This window comes from Oryctolagus cuniculus, chromosome 9 (assembly GCF_964237555.1).
Source record: "Oryctolagus cuniculus chromosome 9, mOryCun1.1, whole genome shotgun sequence".
Classification (NCBI taxonomy): Eukaryota; Metazoa; Chordata; class Mammalia; order Lagomorpha; family Leporidae; genus Oryctolagus; species Oryctolagus cuniculus.
This window is the reverse complement of record NC_091440.1, coordinates 126,141,022-126,162,956: the sequence shown is the minus strand read 5'-3', so window position 1 is coordinate 126,162,956 and position 21,935 is coordinate 126,141,022. Positions and strand designations below refer to the sequence as shown.

Genomic DNA, 21,935 nt, shown 5'->3' with positions numbered 1-21,935 from the left:
TCTAATGTTTAATGTTCCTATGGTTGCTAAGATAAAGGAAAAAAAGTCAAAGTAGTAGCATAACTTACAGTGTTAAGTTGACAGCTACCACGTGAGTACACTTAAAAACTTATTAAGAAATAAGTTTATTTTGGTGCAAAAAATTTGATAGCCATTTATAGCTTTTTTGTAATGTGCATTTTCCGTGAATTTTTGAAGACTGCTTATATTCATGGATTTCAAAAAAATTTTGCACAAAGTAAACTTATCTTTTAATTCTATTTTCCATGAATCATTTGATATATACCTGTACTCAGTTATAAGTTTAAGAGTAATGTGGATTTTTAAAAAAATTTTTAATTAATTTTTTTTTTGACAGGCAGAGTAGACAGTGAGAGAGAGAGAGAGACAGGTCTTCCTTTTCCGTTGGTTCACCCCCAAATGGCCGCTGCGGCCAGTGCACTGCGCTGATCCGAAGCCAGGAGCCAGGTGCTTATCCTGGTCTCCCATGTGGGTGCAGGGCCCAAGCACTTGGGCCATCCTCTACTGCCTCCCCGGGCCACAGCAGAGAGCTGGACTGGAAGGGGAGCAACTGGGACAGAATCCGGCGCCCCGACCGGGACTAGAACCTGGTGTGCTGGTGCCACAGGTGGAGGATTAGCCTATTGAGCTACAGCTGTGCCGGCCATAATGTGGATTAAATAATACAGTTAAGGTTTGCCAAGTTGTAAAAAGCAACAGATGGAACCAGACATTGGAACACAAAGTAAAATAAGATCCTTGACTTTCAGTATTTCAAGGGCAAGATAGGCTCCTGAGCAGGGGTTTCTGCATTCTGAGACTCAGGATTCTCTGTTAATTTTTATGTCTTGTCTTTTAATCTGATTACTCAGGTCCTCCTCATATGCTGAAGCAATGTCACTCTGATGTTGGAAAATGTACAATTCAAAATTTTCATGGCATTGAAGTGCAGTCAGATTGTGCGCTGAGAGAGACAGCAAGAGTCGTCTGTGGATTGTGGTTCCTGGGTCTGAGTGGCACTGACTGTGAGAGTGTGTGTGTAGGATGATGCTTCAGAAATGTGCCAGTGATGAAGGCTAGATCCCTATTGACAGAAATGCCCTTGCATTCTTCAGGGCATTTGTTTTCCTATGTGCATTTATGATGTGTAGAATTTGCCAGCAGGCAAACGCTGGGGAAGTACTCTATTGCTTAGGTCTAAGATTACCCTTAGATCATATGTGTAAGTGAGAGAATAGAGAGAGGAGCTAGGCTTTGAGATAGAACATTTTCAGCCATTGCATCAGGAACTGAGAAGTGGTAGAACAGGCATAGGACTAGGCAAAGAGGAGGGATGCTTAGCCGTTGGCAGACCTGGCTCAAGGAAGAGTGCTCGTCAGAACAGAGCCATAAGGATTGGGTCTATTCTTCTTCTAGACAGGATGGTGTGAGTGACCATAGTTCAGTCCACTCTGTTTAACAAAGGGCCAGCTAGCTCCTTCCATTCGCTGGAAATGGAGTACACGTGGAACTTGGGAGGCCCCTCTCCTAATAATCTCCATAACTGGCTTGAGTTTGAAAACTACTGTTGAGGAGAAATGAGGACAGAGGCCAGTTTCCCACTTCTGGATGCTCTTCTAGGTGGCAATATGTTGCAGTAAATATATTCTGTTTTGGGGCTCTATTTTTCAGGCCTAGAATTCCAATAGACAATTGGGTACCAAAATAAGTTGTCATCTTTTGACCTCTATAACTCAGGATAGGAGTAGACCTACTATTAAATGCCTCATCACACAATTCTACAACCTTCCCTTAATATGTTTTCAAAGCAAGAAAATAAGTTTTTGGATATTTGCTTAGTAAATATTGTTTCACATTCTTATGAATTTTGAGTCTTGAAGATGTGTTATATCTTGATACTCTTCGTCTCCAGCCTTCTTTATTATGACAAAAACAGTTACACTTGGCATATGTTTATCAAGAGAAATCCCATCCCTATCTACCTCTCCCCAAATAAGCGCTATCAATATTACCCAATTTTATAAAGAAAAATAGCTATATTTAATGGAAAATGGAAAAAATATTGAATATGAGTCATCTTTAGGTAAGAAATCATGCCTCTTTAGTTAAGAAGTGATGCCAATTTCCTCTTCAGAGTTTCAGTTTATCAGTTAACAGTCCCACATTCAAGTGGTTGATATGCTGTTGTCTGATGCTTAGTTTCTGCCTTTGAGAACTGACCCAGTACATGGGGTGATGTTCTGCCAACCATCATCCATCCGTCTGTCTATCCATCCACTCATTGACAGTTAGCCATATGCCAGACATTATCTCAGTTTTAAAACTGGGACAAAAAAATCCTTCCTTCTTACAAATTATAGTTAGAGACAGATTCACTAAATAACACCTCAGGTACTCATTTGTCAACAAAGTGTGCTAGGTCCTATGAAAAAGAGTTGGGCTCTGTGAGTGAGAATAAAGGGAAACCTGGTTTATATTTGAGAGTTCGAACACCTCCATAGAATGACATCAGGTTGGGCCAGCACTGTGGTGTAGAAGGTTAACCTCTGCCTGCTGTGTCAGCATCCCATATGGACACAGTGGATGGAGTCCCAGCTACTCCACTTCTGATCCAGCTCCCTGCTAATGCACCTGGGAAGGCAGCAGAAGATGGCTCAAGTGCTTCGGCCCCTACACCCATGTGGGAGACATGAAAGAAGCTCCTGGCTCCTGGCTCCTTGCTCTTCTCTCTCTCTGTCTCTGTCTTTCAAATAAATAAAATTTTTAAAAGGAATGACTATAGTTTGATACTTAAAGGATGAGAAAGAGAGATGAAGAAAGTCCTAGGCAAGAGAAGAAATTCAGTGGGGAAGAGTAGCTCCTGGGTCTGTGCAGTGAGGTGAGTTTGGAGCATAGGTCTGATTTGGATGAGCCAAGGCTCTGTGGGTTCCAGCGGGATGTACAACATGGAAGGATATTACCTAGGATTTTGAAACTGCCCCCATGACCAGAGCTTACTGATCCGAGGGCGTCATCTGACTTGCTTGATCAACCAAAATTTCCCTTTCAGAAATTTAGAATTTTCTGTTAAAAGACACAGGCTCTGAAACCTCAGTAATTCTAGAAAGCCCGTGTTTTCACTCCTGGGGCCCCAGTGTTTCATACGTCCCTGTCCTCACCCAGAGTTTCCTGTATTCTATTATCTAATCTCAGTATTCCCATAAAGTTATTTACCATTATTTGTTCACGCTAGATATCTTTCATTTATTTCACTTTCAGCAGAACACTGATGGACGTAATTATCAGTTGGTACATTTCTGTAGTGACTTTTATATTTTGTTAGTGGTTTTAGATGGCTGAACCAAAGAACAAATATGGAAGAAAGATGAGCGGAGAAAATCATTTAAAAGATATTTTCTCTCATTTCATATTGTCTTTTCATTTCTAACTGACTTTCCTTTGTTATGCAAAAACTCTTTTGAAAAACAGATTTATTCATTAGGCAGGGTGACAGAGAGGGGGAAGAGAGAGAGATTGATACTCCATTCACTGGTTCATTCTCCGATTGACCAATGGTCAGGGCTGGCCCAGGCTGAAACCAGGGGCCTAGAACTCCATCTAGGTCTCCCACATGGGTGGCTGAGGCCCCAGTACTTGGGACACCTTTCTCTGCTTTGCCAGGTGCATTAGCTTGGAGCCGGGTTGGAAGTAGAGCAACCGTGGTGACTCAAACCAGCACTCTGATATGTGGTGCCGGCATCACAAGCAGTGGCTTAACATACTGCAGATGATAGTTTTGTTGTTATATCTGGTCACCGTTTTTGCTTTTTTGAGATAAGAAGTTTTGGAGCTTTTTTACTGAGTTGTACTGGGTAAAGGAATAATTTTTCTCGATGATGCCCTTGGATTCTAAAAAGGAGAGGATAAAACTGAACTCAATTGGGATGCTCAAAAAAAAGTGTTTTTTTTTTTTTTTTTAAGACTTGCTTTTCTTCTACTCTTTCTGTGGCTTCAGTGACAGCTCTGACTGTTGGAACAGAGGCATCATCAAGACCCCCAGTGTTTCCCAAGAAGGTCCACATCCTGCAAGGACTCTGTTTAGCTTTAAATGAATTGGCTGCAGTGGGCTGGAAAGCAGTCATCTTCATATAAAGCACTGAATCTTTGCTCTTGCGTAATTCTGTGCCCTCATTGTTGCAGGAACTTTGGGAGCTAGGGGAGGGACAGATGTCACCATTCAAGCACTTAGGTAGGTTAGGCAGAGAGAATGCTGCCTGGAAAGTCTGTAGAAGGCAAGGGTCTGGAATCCATTGAAATTCAAAACAAACAACAACAATGAAAACACATGATAATACTGCAGCATCTCAACTGTTTCACCTTTAATGTGGGAGCCAGCATTTAGGAAAAATGGTTTTCATTTTCAATGGAACAAATATGGTTTTAAAATTTAACATGATCTGGAGTCCATGCTATGAGATAAGTTTAAAAAATTCTAGTTTATCATTTTCTCGTTCTCTCTTACTTGTTAGCTTTTGTTTTTCCCATTGCTCTCATTATATCTCTTTTCTCACCATAAAAATGAGGCTGACAATGCTAACTCTATAAACTTGCCATGAAAATTAAATAAGGGACAGATATTTGGCACAGTGGTTAAGATGTCACTTGGGGCACTCACCTGCCCCATTGGTCAAAGTCCCAGTGCTGCTTTGTACCCAGCTTCCTGCTGATGTGAATTCTGGGAGGCAGTAGGTGATGGCTGTGGTAGATGGGTCCCTTCTACCCATGTGAGAGACCTAGATGGAGTTCCTGGCTCCTGGTTTTAGTCTTGTCTAGCCTTGGCTATTGTGGGCATTTTGGGGAATGGCCTACCTGATTAAAGACCTCAATCTGAGGGCTGGTGCTGTGGCTTCAGTGCCAGCATCACATATGGGCACTGATTTGAGTCCCGGCTGCTCCACTTCTCGTCCAACTCTCTGCTATGGCCTAGGAAAGCAGTAGAGGATAGCCCAACTGCTTGGGCCCTTGCACCCACATGGGAGAATCAGAGGAAGCTATTGGCTTCTGACTACTGATCGGCTCAGCTCCGGTGACTGCAGCCATTTGCGGCATGAAGCAGTGCATGGAAGCCCTCTCACTCTCATTGCCTCTCCCTCTCTGTAATTCTTTTTGAATAAATAAATAAATAAATCTTTTTTTAAATACCTCTCTCATTCAATAAAAATATTTTTTAAAAAAAAGAATTAGGACAGAAAAATATTGTATCAATGAATAATAGATAAGCTATCCATAGCTTTTCTATTTTCTTTTTAAGGTTTATTTATTTGAAAGGCAGAGTTTCAGAGAGGCAGAGAGGGAGAGAGGTCTTCCTTCTGTTGGTTCACTCCCTAGATGGCTGCAACACCCAGAGTTGGGCCAATCAGAATTAGGAGACTGGAGCTTCTTCCAGGTCTCCCACGTGGGGGCAGGGGCCCAAGTACTTGGGCCATCTTCTACTGCTTTCCCAGGCCATAGCAGAGAGCTGGATCTGAAGTTGAACAGCTGGAACTCACAGTGGAGTCCATATGGGATGCTGGCACTGCAGGTAGTAGCTTTACCCCCTATACCAGAACGCCGACCCCAATCTGGTGATAGCTTTTCAATGGATAGTTTTCTTTTCTTTCTGGCCAGTTGAAAATAATATCTAGTAAGTCTCGTATATGTTGATTGAAAAAATTAATTTATAATCAAAGGCTGTATAACTTATAGAATGAATCAGATCTGGTGCTTATTGTCAAATCCTGAATTATCTTGTGAAGATAAAAGAGATTAATGCTTGGTAATTGATTTTGCTGATAGTTGTTTTTAAATTTGAAAACTGCTCTTTAACTGATGATTGATATTCTTGTTAGGAACCGTACTAAACCAGAGTGATGTTTATCTCCTTGCAAATAAATTTAGGAACCAAAGATCCAGTGTGGGAACAACTTGCCATTTCTGTAGCTCATAAGAATGTATGCGTTGGCCATGCTTGAGTACCACTGATAAATAAAACAGGCTGAGAAAGTTTAGCTACAGGCTGGATTGAGAAATTTGCTAGTCTAGGTGTGTATTTGGCAATCAAACTTCAGCTGTGAAGTGTGTCTGAAGCTATGCAAAGCTTCCAGACTCTGAGGGGAGAAATGGACCAATATAAGTGAATTTAAAGAGGTCATAGTTTATTTTTACCAGACATTTGAGCAATGTTTTCTTTGTTTCTAGCTCTGAGGATATTAAACAGATTAATTCATTTAAACCCTGCAGCAACCCTACACAGAAGGTCCTATGATGACCTGCACCTTGCCCCCTGGGAAAAGGAGCCACAGAGCAATGGCTTGTGGACTTCAGCATTGAATGCACTTTGTTTTAGGCTTTGACCTTGTAACTTCAGTGAAATGGTGTTTACATCACCTGTGTCTTTAAGGATGTGAGGAAGAGACTTGCTCATGCTGTGAGAAATGGTGGGGATTATAGGATTAATAAGAAGTGAGGAGCACCCACTAGCATTTCAACAGCTGGGGGTTAAGCTGGGTCCCAGGTGTCCGAGGCCATAAGTACCTCCAGGAGGCCTCAGTGAGAGCTGAGTTGGTGACTCATCCCCTGTCAGGACTCAACAGCTCCCCTGTGCACCAGACATCCGCATGTTGTGCTAGAACAGTTACTCTCATTCATTCTTGTTGCTTTTTTCTGTATCCAATTTAATTCCAGTTGATCTGATCATGGACATTTTGTCACCTTTCTGTTCAAAGGTTGTTTAGGGGTGGAGTTTGGTATCAAAGCTGACGGTTGTATTTCCTCTCGGGCTGTTTTTCACATGGGCACCACTTCTTGGTTTGTTCAGTCGGGATGCCAGTGGCGATGCCATACCCTCCAAGGCTTTGCAACCTCATCAACAGACTCCCCCATGGCTCATTTCTCTAAGGGAACTCAGTGTAGTGGACACTTGCAGGCTTGTAGTCGTCACGCAGTGCCAGTTTCCAAACGCTCACGTTCATCTCAACGCCCAACTTGACTCCAAGATGAAAAGATGAAATCTGCTGCTGACCGTCTGGGCTCTATCAACCCAACAGACTGTGGTCCTGGCCATCTGGTCTCTTTCATCCCAGTAGGCTTTTGGACTTTCCTGGTGATCGTAGCAGTGCTGTGGTGCTCTTGTACTTCCTTCTTGCTCTTGCTTGAACTCCGGATTTCTCATGTCCACATTAAACTCATCATCAACTTCCATCCTTCACATGCATTGCAAATTCAGCAGAGACATCTCTAGCTGCCTCCCGTAATCCTCTTGCATGGAGATGCACTTCTTTTTTACACTATCTATGCTGCTTACCAGTTACTGGCAACGTTGGTTTGGTTTCCTACGTCATCTGACTTCTGGGCATAAATAGAGGAAATGTCTAACTTCTAAAAATATTGTGGCTTTCACATGAGTGATAATAGTTAACCCTTAAATAACATCTGCTGTGTGTCACGTTGTTGTAACTGCTTTTCATAGATATTTGGTCATTAATTTTTTTTTTGACAGGCAGAGTGGACAGTGAGACAGAGAGACAGAGAGAAAGGTCTTCCTTTTTCCGTTGGTTCACCCTCCAATGGCCGCCAAGGCCAGTGCGCTGTGGCCGGCGCACTGCGCTAATCCGAAGGCAGGAGCCAGGTGCTTCTTCTGGTCTCCCATGGGTGCAGGGCCCAAGGACCTGGGCCATCCTCCACTGCACTCCCGGGCCATAGCAGAGAGCTGGACTGGAAGAGGGGCGACTGGGACAGAATCCGGCGCCCCAACCGGGACTAGAACCCGGTGTGCTGGCGCCGCAGGCAGAGGATTAGCCTATTGAGCCGCGGCGCCAGCTGGTCATTAATTCTTACAATAATCTTGTGAAGCAGGCACTGCTTTTATCCATAGTTCACAGCAGAAAGAACTAAAAATGTTAACTGAAGTAAATTGTGTTTAAGAAAAAGAATTCAAAATGGATGGCAGTGGAGAATGGTATTAGTATCTTAACTTGAAATATGTATTGTGGGATGCATGTATGCTTGAGTTTGTGTGCAAATGTGAACCAAACTGCACTTCTGTAAACATGATTTTAAAATACAAAGGTACTTTATAAAGTTTGTGGAAATGGAATTGAAAACAAGTTTACTTTGTGCACTGAAAATTTGAAATGCATGCATATGAGTTTATGAAAAATGTGTATCATAGAATTATGCATGAGAGCCTTTGTGGTAATGTAATAAATAAAGCTGCCGCCTATGATGCCAGCATCTCATGGGTGGCAGTTCTGGCCCCAGTTGCTCTACTTTAGATCCAGCTTCCTGTCAATGGCCTGGGAAAAGCAGCGGAAGATGACCCAAGTGTTTGGGCCCCTGAACCCACATGGAAGACTCAGATGGTGTTCCTGGCTTCATTGTAGCTCAGCCCTGGCTTCTGTGGCCATCTGGCGATCTCTCTCTCTGTCTCTCTGCCTCTCTCTGTAGCTTGTTCAAATAAATTAAAAAAAAATTTTTTGCATGAATTTCTAAAATGAACTTATCTATTAATTCCATTTTCTACAATTTTTTTTTGTCATTTTATTTGAAAGGGGGGTTTACAGATAGAGGAAGACAGAAAGAGAGGGATCTTCCATCCACTGGTTCACTCTCCTAATGGCTGCAGTGGCCCGGGCTGGGCCATGCTGAAGCCAGGAGCCAGGCTTTTGCTGTTCTCACAGGCACAGTAGTAGGGAGCTGGATTGGAAGTGGGGCAACTGGGAATCGAACAAGTGCCCATATGGGATGCAGCATTGCAGGTGTCAGCTTAACCCATGAAGCCACAACGCTGGCCCCTCCACAAGCTTTTTGAAGGTTCCTCACACATGCTGTCTTGGAAAATGACATAATAACTTTCCTTATTCAACAAACAAGAGACTCAAGAGATGGATATTTAACAGAATATCTGAAATTCAGTTGAAAGTCAAGTTCTTGAATTCTTTTTTCCACTGTACATTTCACATTTTGTATCCCACTGTAACACAATAGTGAAAATCCTTGATAAACAACTTGACCCTGTCTTGCTATGAGCTCCTCGGTCTGAGATCAGGAAACACCTGCATTATAGACTCCAGCTCTTGAAGGCGGTTGAACTGTGTGGTCTATATTGCTCTTTCAGATTCTGTTATTTTATGTTCTGTTATTTTTTCCCCCTCTCTGAAGGGTTGATTTTCCACCTCCTGACTGATTAGAAGGAAGATGAGAAAACACTTGAGTTGTAAGAATTCTCTTTATTCAACATAAATCAGGAGTTATTCATGTGAACAAGCCCAGGAGGTTATTTACCAAAAGGTTATTTGGCAAAAGACTCAGTATATTTTAAAAGAATATTGCAGATGTGGGGGCTTGATACTTTCCTGTTGAATGAATAAATTGAAATTAAAGTTGTCTTAGTTAATGTCAATAACATGAGTTAGCCTCAATGTTTATGAGGATCTTAAAATAGAATTTTACCTTTAAAACTTGCCTTCCTGTATTTTATTTTAAGTTATCAAGGAAGTTCTATTCCGGGAAAGCTGTTACATTGAAGCCAGTGACTTATTAAGACGAAAAAATAAATGAGTGATGTTAGGTTTGCAAAGAAAGGAAAGAATGGCAATTAGTCACAGTTCATTCTGAAAAGAATTGGAGGGACAAATGACCCCAAATCTCTTATAGTATGACATTCTTGTTCTTCATCAGACTGCTGTGAATTGAAATGAGAAGCCTGTTGTGTTTGTATATTTATGTATGTGCAAAGACCTATGCCTTGGCAGCTTTGTGCAAGCTATGTGAAAAAAAAAAAATAGTGGGCATTTTCAATTCAAATTGTCCTGTAGATTCTATGCTGCAAATGAGGGTTTTCATTAACAATGACTCAGTGCCAGGATTGATGTGTTTCCTAGCTCTAGTCCTGTTCTAAAACCAGAAAATTCACCACTAATACATTTTATTTCTCTCTTTTTAGGATCTGTCCTATCTGCAGCAAGCCACTCAGAAGCCAAAAGCACGGAAGAAGCTTGGTGATTTCCTGGAAATAGACGGCCTCAGGTAGCCTCAGGTGAGAGCTACTGGGCTTCCATTTTTCTACCCTTTGTTTGTTTTTTTTAGCACTAAAGACCTCTGTAGAGCCACTCAAGGATAAAATTCGTCACTGATCACCCTCCTGTCTCCCAGCACTGGTCTCTCCCCTCCCTCAAGTAATCTCTGCATATGGTTAACAGTGAGTGAGGTCTGTTCTGCCTTCAAAGAGCCTGTAGTCTAATGGGTCTCTACGTGTGTGTGTATGTGTGCATGTGTGTGTGTGTGTGTGTGTGTGTATTATGTTATACCCCCACATTATAGGTATCTTTCATTGCCCTAAATAAAATCCCAGGGAACAGCTACTGGTACAGAGAAGGGCACATCCCCCAGTGATGTGTGGAGGGCAGGGCAGTGTTTGGAGTAACACTGGGGGAGAACTATCCATGCACAAAAACAAGGCAAGGGACTATGGTATGAAGGACCAGGAGCCATTCTCCATTGCTGCAAGGGGTTGTGGGGATATGAGGCAGGCATCTGCACAGAGGTGATACTGGGCTAAGGGACTTAAGGGACCTAGATCGCTTTCTGCAGTGCATGGGGAAGTCTTGGTGGGTTTGAGGCTGGAAATGAGCTGAATAGGTTTCATCTTCAGTAAGCCACAGTGGTGTCTGTGTATGGGATGACTCTGAGTAAGAAACCAGTTAGAAAACTGGAGGGCCGGCGCTGCGGCTCACTAGGCTAATCCTCCGCCTAGCGGCGCCGGCACACAGGGTTCTAGTCCCGGTTGGGGCGTCGGATTCTGTCCCGGTTGTCCCTCTTCCAGGCCAGCTCTCTGCTGTGCAGTGGAGGATGGCCCAGGTGCTTGGGCCCTGCACCCCATGGGAGACCAGGAAAAGCACCTGGCTCCTGGCTCCTGCCATTGGATCAGCGCGGTGCGCTGGCCGCAGCGCGCCGGCCGCGGCGGCCATTGGAGGGTGAACCAACGGCAAAGGAAGACCTTTCTCTCTCTCTCTCTCACTGTCCACTCTGCCTGTCAAAAAAAATAAAAATAAAAATAAAAATAGAAAACTGGAGATCCTTGCCATAATCATTGAGTTTCAGTTCTATAACTCTCAAAAAATAATAATAATGCAAAGAGGTGCTTAGGGCATAGGCTCTGCAGCCAGATAGTTTGGGTTTGAAATATGTCCCTTCCACTGTGTGACCCTTGACAAGTCATTAATCTCCAGGTCTCATTTGATTCATGTGTAAAATGGTGTTGAAAAGAGAGGTCTCTTAGGGCACAGCAGGGTAAGCTGCATCCCAGATCGCATCCCCCATATGGGAGTGCTTGATTGACTTCTCTGCTTCTAATCCACCTTCCTCCTGAGACGCCTGGAAGGCAGCAGATGATGGACCAAGTTCTTGGACCCCAGCCACCCACAGGGGAGACCCAGATGGCGTTCCTGGCTCCTGACCTTGGCTTGGCCCAGAACAGCTTGTTAAACGATCGTATGGAGAGTGAGCCACAAGTCAGAAAATCTCTTCCTTTCTTTGTGTCTCCCTCTGTCTTTCTGATGCTCTGCCTTTCAAACAAACAATCTTTTAAAAAGCAAAGAAATGGCTGGCGCCGTGGTTCAATGGGCTAATCTTCCACCTAGTGGCGCCGGCACACCAAGTTCTAGTCCTGGTCGGGGCGTCAGATTCTGTCCGGGTTGCCCCTCTTCCAGGCCAGCTCTCTGCTGTGTCCCGGGAAGGCAGTGGAGGATGGCCCAAGTGCTTGGGCCCTGCACCCCATGGGAGACCAGGAGAAGCACCTGGCTCCTGCCTTCGGATCAGTGCAGTGCACCGGCCGCAGCGCGCCAGCGGTGGCGGCCGTGGGAGGGTGAACCAACGGCAAAAGGAAGACCTTTCTCTCTGTCTCTCTCTCTCACTATCCACTCTGCCTGTCAAAAAAAATAAATAAATTAAAAAAAAGCAAAGAAATTAGAGATCTCTCATCAATTACTTTGGAAATTCACAAGACAGTTTAATTTGCCGAGCTCATTGAGCTTCATCAACATTAGCTCTGATCACCTACTAAAGAGAAAGATGAAAAATAGGGTGTGTAGTGAAGAATATCAAGGATATTATTGGTATTCTTGGACAACATAGCCACTTCTCTCCACTGAAAACATAAAACATAAACATTAAAGTGGTTGTTTTACCCCAGTAAGGATTAAGCAAAAGCAAAAAGGTATATTGAAGTGAAAAAAGTTAAGGGAGGCCGGCGCCGCGGTGCCAGCACAGCGGGTTCTAGTCCCGGTTGGGCCGCCGATTCTGTCTCAGTTGCTCCTCTTCCAGTCTAGCTCTCTGCTGTGGCCCGGGGAGGCAGTAGAGGATGGCCCAAGTGCTTGGGCCCTGCACCCACCTGGGAAACCAGGAGGAGGCACCTGGCTCCTGGCTTCGGATCAGCGCAGTGCGCCGGCCCTAGCGACCATTTGGGGAGTGAACCAATGGAAGGAAGACCTTTCTCTCTGTCTTTCTCTCTCTCACTCTCTAACTCTGCCTGTCAAAAAAAAAAAAAAAAAAAAAAAGTTAAGGGAATTGAGTTGTATTTTTCACAAGAAGTCTTGACTGTATTGCTAAGCACTCTGATTTTCATTATGCAGGGTTGTATACCTGGCACAGTCTTGTATTGTTAGATTCAAGAAAAGGGCAAGAAAGGGCATCAGTATTTCTTAGGTGTGTTCACATAGGATGAATAACATTTGCGAGAGTGGCTAGCTACACATTCTATCAGCTTGTGAAAGGCTTCTCTGCCCTGAGATGCTTAATAAAATTCCAGGTTTTTCTGCCTGGCTTCTTAAGCTATCACAGTATCTTTCCCTGCCTAGCTGATGACAGTTCAGTGAAGCACAGATGTGAGGTAGTTCATTTAATTCAATCTATATTTATGTATTTAATCATTTTATTTTTAGATCTTTTTGATGTATTTAAAACTCATATTTTCATTTATTCCACACTTAAAAGTTGGTTACTTGGAAATGCATCAAAATAACGAAGGATTATTGGGGGTTTAAAATAACGTGAAAATAACCACCCATAGTTGTATGAAATCTACTTTCTATGACTGTTCTGGATACCAGCCTGTGAAATCCCTGAATTTGGCAGGTGTTGTCCCTCCCAGCCTTTTTCACTCCTCTGCCTCCCTGCTGATCCTGATCTGTGCCAGCCTTGAAGAGGGGGTGTGGGCCGTTGTAGGCTCCTTGGAAGAGTCAGTCCTTTAGTCATCCGGCAGTGATTAAAATCGTGGTGCAAGTTTTACAGGAACACTTCTATCACTGTTGTGAACATAACAGTCCTCTCTAATTTTAGGCTCCTGGCAGTCTATTTTTAACTCATGCAATTAACAGAGAGAAAATAGAAGTTGTTTGAAGGAAAAGCACTCATGTTTAATAGACCAGTAGACTGAAATGAATTAAATCCATGAAAGATAGTAGAAAATAAATAAGAAAATCAGACATCATCATTATCATCATCGTAATTATTATTATTTTTCTGGAAATTTTCAAATGTTGGACAAACGTAGTAGAAAACAGCACTTGTTAAAAATGATGTGTTCAGAAAACTATAAACTCCTAGAACAAAACAGACAAAAATCTAGGTGGCCTTTAGTTTGGTCATGCTTCTTAGTTACATCACGAAAAGCACAACTCATAAAAAAGGTCAATGCACTGCTCTATTAAAATTAAATAATGTCTATTCTGCAAAAGATAGCATTATAGGAGTAAGAGCCATGGACTGGGAAGAAATCTTTGCGAAACACATATGAGATCCAAAACTGCTATCCAAAATAAACAAAGAACTCAAAAATCTAAACAATAAGACAATTTAAAAACTCTAAGAAGGGGGCTGGCATTGTGGCATAGTGGTTAAGCCGCCACCTGCAACTCTGGCACCCCATATGGGCACCAGTTTGATTCCCAGCTGCTCCGCTTCCAACCCAGCTCCCTGCTAATGGCCTGAGAAATTAGCAGGAGATGGCCAAAGCCCTTGGGCCTCTGCACCCGTGTGGGAAACTGGAATGAAACTATAGGCTCCTGCCTTTAGTCTGGCCAGCCCCAGCTGTTGCAGCCATTTGGGGAGTGAACCAGTGCATGGAAGATTCCACACACACACACACACACCCATTTCTCCTTCTCTCTCTGTAATTCTTTTAAATAAATGAATAAATTTGTAAAAATCCATTTAAAATGAGAACACTGTCAGCAAAGCAGATCTATAAATGGCAAATAAACACACAAAAAGATGCTCAACATCATGTGTCAGAAGGAATTTGAAAATTAAAACAGCCACAATGCCACAACATTCCTGTAAGAATGGCCAAAATCCAGTACACTGATGACATCCAATGTTGTTGAGGATGTAGAGAAACAAGAACCCACATTTATTGCAAGTAGAGATACAAATTGGTGCACCCACTTGCAAACACTATGGCAGTTTTGTATGAAAATAATCATAGTCTTACTATATGGTTCAGCAATAATGCTTTTTAGTATCTACCAAAAGCTAAGTTTTATTTGCCAAACTCACAGAAATGTACACAGCATCTTTATTCATGATCATCAAAACCAAGATGTCTTTTAATAGGTGGATGAATAAATTGAGATTCAATCAGAGATTGGGATACTCTTCAGCGATTAGAAGTAAATGAGCTGGCGCCGCGGCTCAGTAGGCTAATCCTCCGCCTTGTGGCGCTGGCACACCGGGTTCTAGTCCCGGTCAGGGCACTGGATTCTGTCCCGGTTGCCCCTCTTCCAGGCCAGCTCTCTGCTGTGGCCCGGGAGTGCAGTGGAGGATGGGCCCAGGTCCTTGGGCCCTGCACCCATGGGAAACCAGGATAAGCACCTGGCTCCTGCCTTCAGATAGGTGCGGTGCGCCGGCCGCAGCGCGCCGGCTGCGGTGGCCATTGGAGGGTGAACCAACGGCAAAAGGAAGACCTTTCTCTCTGTCTCTCTCTCTCACTGTCCACTCTGCCTGTCAAAAAAAAAAAAAAAAAAAAAAAAAAGTAAGTGAGCTGTGGCTGGCGCTGTGGAGTAATAAGTAAAGCTGCTGCCTGCAGTGCTGGCATCCCTTATGGGTGCGAGTTCGGGTCCCGGCTGCTCCACTTTTGATCCAGCTCTCTGCTATGCCCTGGGAAGGTAGTAGAAGAGGCCCATGTCCTTGGCCTCCTGCACCCTGTGGGAGACCTGAAAGGGGCTCCTGGCTCCTGGCTCCTGGCTTCGTATTAACGCAGCTCCAGCCATTGTTGCCAGTTTAGGGAGTGAGGCAGTGGATGGAAGACCTCTCTTTCTCTCTGCCTCTTCTCTCTCTGTGTAACTTTGACTTTCAAATAAATAAATAAATCTTAAAAAAATAAAAGAAGTGAATGAGGTATCAAGTCACAGAAACACATGGAGAACATTTCATTGCTTATTATGCAGTGAAAATGCTAATCTGCAGATGCATACTGGATGATTCTAATTGTATGACATTCTGGAAAAGGTGAAACTGTGGTGACAGCTGAAAGAGTAGAGGTTGCTGGGGGCTCTGCAGGAGGGTGAGATGCATAGGTGCAGCACAGGGGACATTTGTACAACACTAGTGGTGGACACATGTCATTGCATATTTGTCAAACCCATAGAACCATTAAATAAGGAGAGTGAACCCTAAAGTAAACGTGGACTTTAGTTAGTAGCAATGTCTTTTAATAGGTCCTAATAGCAGTTAGGACAAATGTACAACACTAATTAGAGATGTTAAAAATAAAGGAATTTGGGATTTGATAGTGAGGTGTACAGTATTTTGGAACCCTCTGTATTTTTTGCATGACTTTTTTTTCTGTTAGCCTAAAACTACTGAAGAGATAATCTATTGGCCGGCGCTGTGGCTCACTTGGCTAATCCTCCACCTGCGGTGCTGGCACCCTGGGTTCAAGTCCCAGTCGGGGCGCTGGATTCTGTCCCTGTTGCTCCTCTTCCAGTCCAGCTCTCTGCTGTGGCCTGGGAGGGCAAAGGAGGATGGCCCAAGTGCTTGGGCCCTGCACCCGCATGGGAGACCAGGAGGAAGCACCTGGCTCCTGGCTTCCGATTGGCGCAGTGCCAGCCGTAGCGGCCATTTGGGGGTAAACCAACGGAAAAGGAAGATCTTTGTCTATGTCTTTCTCTCTCTCACTGTCTAACTGTGCCTGTCCAAAAAAAAAAAAAAGATAATCTATTGATTTAAAAATGAGGCATTTCTCTTATATTAAAGACTTGTCCTGGCATTGCCTTGGATTCCGTGTGAATTTCATGCCCTGAGCCTGCCTATCTGAGAACTTTTGGTGGCTAGGTGCTTTACAGTGGCATCCTGAAGGAGTCTGAGCAATTGTAGGAGCCAGAGTAAAACAGGATGGAAAGGCACTGACTGGGTTCACAAGTGCAGCGATGGAGCCAGTTTGTACCTTGCAGGGAGAGAGATGTACAATTCTACCATTTAGTTTACTGGGCTCCTGGAACCTTAGGGTGGTGAATCAGAAACAGAAGGTCTTTCTGTTCAGTCATTTCTATGGATTAATAAATACACACATCTCTTCTTTACCCAACAGAAGGGGTAAATTAAGGTGGACCAAGCAGGATAAAAAACATTTTAATATATTAGACTGAACTAGTACCAGGCAAGGAAAGGAACACGTAAGATTTAGAACTCGGGGAAACCATCCATTCTGTGTTCATTATGTCCATTGACATTGAAACATAAAGACATATCTAAGTGTATATTATTTGATATACAGCACAGTGGAGATATTTACAGATTCTGTAATAATTCTGAGTACAAGTTTTGGCCTTAGACCCTGGTTCTAATCTCCATTCTGCCCTTAGTACTGATTGAAGGCCAGTTACTTACAATTCTTTCTTTAGTTTCTCCATGGAGAGAGCTCAGAGCAATATTTACCTAATAGGATAATTGTGAGGAATAAATGTGATACTTACAAATGCATAGCCCAGAGCCTGTCACACAAGGAGTGTGTTCTAAATATCAGTAAACAGTGCACACTCCATCCTCAGGGTACCACTGATACTCTGCAAGCACCTGAAATCACCTGGAATGCTAGGTTGCTGCACTTAGACTGTACAGAGCTGGGGGGAAAGATGCAGCAGTTATTAGGAAAACTGCATAAACACAACTTCAGATACTTTGGTATGAACTGTGCATATGAAAGTAGCATAGACGACTACTTTTTTTTTTAAGGATTTTTATTTATTTATTTGAGAGGTAGAGTTACAGACAGTGAGAGAAACAGAGAGAAAAGACTTCTTTCCGTTGGTTCACTCCCTAAATGGCTGCAATGGTAGGAGCTGCGCTGATCCAAAGCCAGCAGCCAGGTGCTTCTTCCCGGTCTCCCACGTGGGTGCAGGGGCCCAAGGACTTGGGCCATCTTCTACTGCTTTCCCAGGCCACAGCAGAGAGCTAGATGGGAAGAGGAGCAGCCAGGACTAGAACCGGTGCCCATATCGGATGCCAGCACTTCAGCAGGAGGATTAGCCTACTGCACCACGGGACCGCCCCGAGAAGGCTACTTTTGAAAATCCAAAGACTAAGCAAGATTTTCATACCACTGCACCTACCAATGATTTGGTGTTTTAGAAACTCAAGGTACAGGGTGCTGACCAATGTGTTTGGTTGCTGTGAGTTTGTTGTGCTGTTTGAGTATGTGTGTGTATATTTTTAATGTGCCAGAACAAAGGAGGAAAAGTCTAGGATGAGGGAAGTCAGATCAGAAGGTTTTGTCCATAATTCAGTACAACCTTATTCTAAGTCTTATCAGCATTACTGTGGATTGAATTCTCCCAGGGCTAGCATGAGTTCTGTCGCACAGCGTGATCTCTTAAATCTGCCAGCTTTAAACTGCAAAACATTTTAGGAGAGTTGAGGTTTGTCCAGTGATGGAAGGTGTTTCACATAGACTTTAGATCTTTGAAAAATGAGAGATGAAGAAAAAGAGAAAACCCAATTATTTTTCAAAACTTAAAACCAGGTACAGCTGCATTTCTGGAGATTAAGAATCATCTGTATAATTGTTCAGTTTTATTATGAACTAATTTCATAAGAAAAAATAGGTAAATCTAAAAATATGAAAATAGGCCAGCACTGCGGCTCACTAGGCTAATCCTCCACCTGCGGCGCTGGCACCCCAGGTTCTAGTCCTGGTCGGAGCACCAGTTCTGTCCCAGTTGCTCCTCTTCCAGTACAGCTCTCTGCTGTGGCCCAGGAAGGCAGTGGAGGATGGCCCAAGTGCTTGGGCCCTGCACCCGCATGGGAGACCAGGGGAAGCACCTGGCTCCTGGCTTCAGATCAGCACGGTGCACTGGCCGCAGCGGTCACTGGGGGGTGAACCAACGGAAAAAGGAAGACCTTTCTGTCGCTCCCCGTCTTCGTGGAGGAACGACACAGGACCCTGCGCTGTTCTTTCGTCTGCTCGGCCCTCCCCGGGTTTGCTGCTGGTTCTTCCCGGGTTGGCTACCATCCCTTCCACCTCCATGGAAGGGCGGTTCCCCCTGCCACTTTTCCCCACTTCCGCGGGGGGAGCGGCACACCGCCGGCCGGCTCTCTCGGGGGCTGCACAGGTGTTCCTTCAGATAGATGTTCCCCTTAGATGTTCCTCGTGCATGTTGTCTCTCTCCTCCTTTATAGTCCTCTTCCACCAATCCCAACTCTGCTACACACACGCCGAGTACGCTGCTCTCCTCCAATCAGGAGCAGGTCCTACAGTTTATTGGTTGAACTGGAGGCAGCTGTGTAGAAGCTGTTTTCTCCTCTCCCAGCGCCATATTGTGGGAGAGCAGATGCATAGAATAAGTCTTAATTCCAGTAACTTAGTCTAGTCTGAGTTGCTCCCAGTTGCTCCCCACACTTTCTCTCTGTCTCTCTCTCTCACTGTCTAACTCTGCCTGTCAAATAAATAAATTAATTAAATAAATAAATAAGTAAATGAAAATAAAGCTTTTCCTCTCCTCACTTTTAGAAAAATTAGATAATATAAACATATAGTATTACCATTAGATTATGTTTAATTACAATTCAATGGTGGTAAGTGCTTTTACATTATTATGTAAAATAATATAAATGCAATAATAATGCAAATGTGAAATGTAAAATACTTTTAAATTGTTATGCAACCATCACTACTATCTCCGGATCTTCCCTTACAGCACCCAGCTTTATTGAATTATCTACAAAAATAGTATGTAATTAGAGTATAAAACCTGGTTATTTGATGTATCTATGAAACTGGTCACTGGCATTGACGTAATTATCATATCTGTTGTCTCACTTTGTTTCTGTTTTTGTGTGTATGTGGTAAGAAGATTGAGCTCTGCTTTCCAGGTGTGTTGTTAGTACTCAGTATTTTATTTTATTATTATTTTTTTTTATAGGCAGAGTGGACAGTGAGAGAGACAGAGAAAAAGGTCTTCCTTTTCTGTTGGTTCACCCCCCAATGGCTGCTGCGGCCAGCGCACTGTGCTGATCTGAAGCCAGGAGCCAGGTGCTTCTCCTGGTCTCCCATGTGGGTGCAGGGCCCAAGGACCTGGGCCATCCTCCACTGCACTCCCAGGCCACAGCAGAGAGCTGGCCTGGAAGAGGGGCAACCAAGACAGAATCCGGCGCCCCGACCGGGACTAGAATGTAGTGTGCCGGCACCGCAGGTGGAGTTTTAGCCTAATGAGCCGCGGCACCGGCCTATTTAATTATTAACTGCAGTCATCACAGCGTACTTTAGGTGTCCAGCTCTAACTCACTTTCCAGCTGGAGGTTTGAAGGTTTATACCTTTGACCAGCGTCTTGTTTTCCCTCCCCCTCAGTCCAGGAAGCCATCATTCTGCTTTCTGTTACTGTGAGTTAGACTTGTTTTGGATTCCACATAGAGGTGAGATTATACAGTATTTGACTTCCTGTATCTGATTTATTTCACTTCCAGTCATGTTCTCTGGGTTCACCCATGTTGTTGCAAGTGGCAGGATTTCTTTCTCTGAATGCCGAATGATAGTCTGTTGTAGGAACAGGCATTTTGACGTAGTGGGTTGAGCCACTGTTTGGGGTGCCCGCATCCCATGTTGGAGCGCTGGCTTGCGTCGTGACTACTCTGTGCTTCCATTCTACATTGCTGATAACGTACCTGGAAGATATCCCTTAATGGCCCAGGGCCTTAGGTCCCTGCCACCCACATGGGAGAATAAGATGGAGTTCCTTGTTCTTGGCTTCTACCAGGCCTGGTCCCAGCTATTGTAGGCATCGAGCAGATGTAAGCTTGATCTCTCTCCCCACCTCCCCTTCCCCCATCTACCTCTTGCCTCTCTATTCCCCCTCTCTGTTATTCTGCCTTTCAAATAATAACTATTTAAAAAATAGTCTATTGCACACACACACACACACACACATTGTCTTGACCTGTTTTCCTTTGCTGCAGCTGAACATCTGAGGCTGGGTGCTTCACAGTTCACTTAGCTCGCAGCTCTGGAGGTCAGTCCTGCAGTAGCATGGCACTGGCCTCTGCTTGACTTCCGGTGAGGATGTCGGAATGGCTGATATCCTGTGGCTGGAGTGAGTGTGAGAGTGGTGAGCAGGGATGGGCAGAAGACAGAAAATACATGGGGTGCTCTTGCTTTGTAACACTGTGTTCTAAGGGTAGCTAACCCAGTACCGAGAGGCTAACACATTCCTGTGCCATGGGTGTTAATTCCTTTTGAGAGTAGTGCCTCCATGGCCTAATTACCTCCCACTAGGCCTCAGCGTCTTACAGGTTGTGCCATCTCTCAGTACCATTACTTTGGGAAACAGAATATAGCATGTGCACAACATACACACATCACATTTTCTTTCACTGGTTGAAGGACACTTAAATTGCTTTCATTTTTAGACTATTGTAAATAATGGTGCAATGAATATCTCTTTAAGGTACTGCTTTTATTTCCTTTCAGTATTTATCCAGAGGTGGGATTACTAGATCTCATGATAGTGTTATTCTTTTTGTTTTATTGTTTATTTGTTTATCTGAAAGGCAGAGTGATGGAGAGAGAGAGGGAGAGATAGAGAGAGAGACTGACAGACAGACAAGGAGATGGGGAGGAGGGAAGAGAGAGGGAGAGAGAAACCTTTTATTCATTGGTTCACTCCCCAAATGGCCACCATGGCCAGGGTTGGGCCAGGCCAAAGCTAGGAGCCAGGAACTCCATCCTGATCTCCCACAGGGATGTCAAGGGCCCAAGGACTTGGTTCATCTTCCACTGTTTTCCCAGGCACATTAGCAGAGAGCTGGATGGAGATGGAATAGCCTGAACTAGAACTGGCACACATATGGGATCAACCAGTCACAGGTGGCAGCTTAACCCACTGCGCCACAAAAATGGCCCCTGGTGGTACTATTCTAGATTGTTTAGAAGTGTGTGTACTCTTGGGGCCAGCACAGTGGCGTAACAGGTAAAGTTGCCACCTCCAGTGCCAGCATCCCATAAGAGTACCGGGTTGACTCCCAGCTGCTCGGCTGCTCCATTTCTGATCCAGCTTTCTGCTAAGGCCTGGGAAAGCAGTAGAAGACGGCCCAAGTCCTTGGGCTCCTTCCTCCACATTAGAGACCCAGAGGAAGCTCTTGGCTCCTGGCTTCAAATTGGTGCAGGTCTGCCATTGCAGCCAGTTGTGGAGTGAACCCTAGGACAGAAGGATGGAAGGATGGAAGATTGTCTCCCCTCCCCTCCCCTCCCCTCTCCTCTCCTCCCTCTCTCTGTCTCTTTCTCTTTGCCTCTTCTCCTCTCTGTGGAATTCTGACTTTCAAATAAATAAATAAATCTTTAAAAAGAGAAATGTATGTACTGTCTTACATAAAGGTTATACTAGTTTATATTCAGATCAACAGGGTGCCATGGTCTCCATTTCCCCAGATC

At 44.1% G+C, this 21,935-nt stretch overlaps 1 protein-coding gene across 1 annotated transcript in view; it reads left to right on the top strand.

The window, feature by feature from the left end:
• The window catches only part of LOC138843661 (uncharacterized), a 36,580-nt gene that overhangs the window by 11,522 nt on the left and 3,123 nt on the right, over positions 1-21,935 (top strand). The window contains exon 4 of the mRNA XM_070048361.1: positions 9,962-10,054. Coding sequence (XP_069904462.1) covers positions 9,962-10,034 — 73 coding nt within the window. The 3' untranslated portion in view covers positions 10,035-10,054. The remainder of the gene's footprint in view (positions 1-9,961; positions 10,055-21,935) is intronic.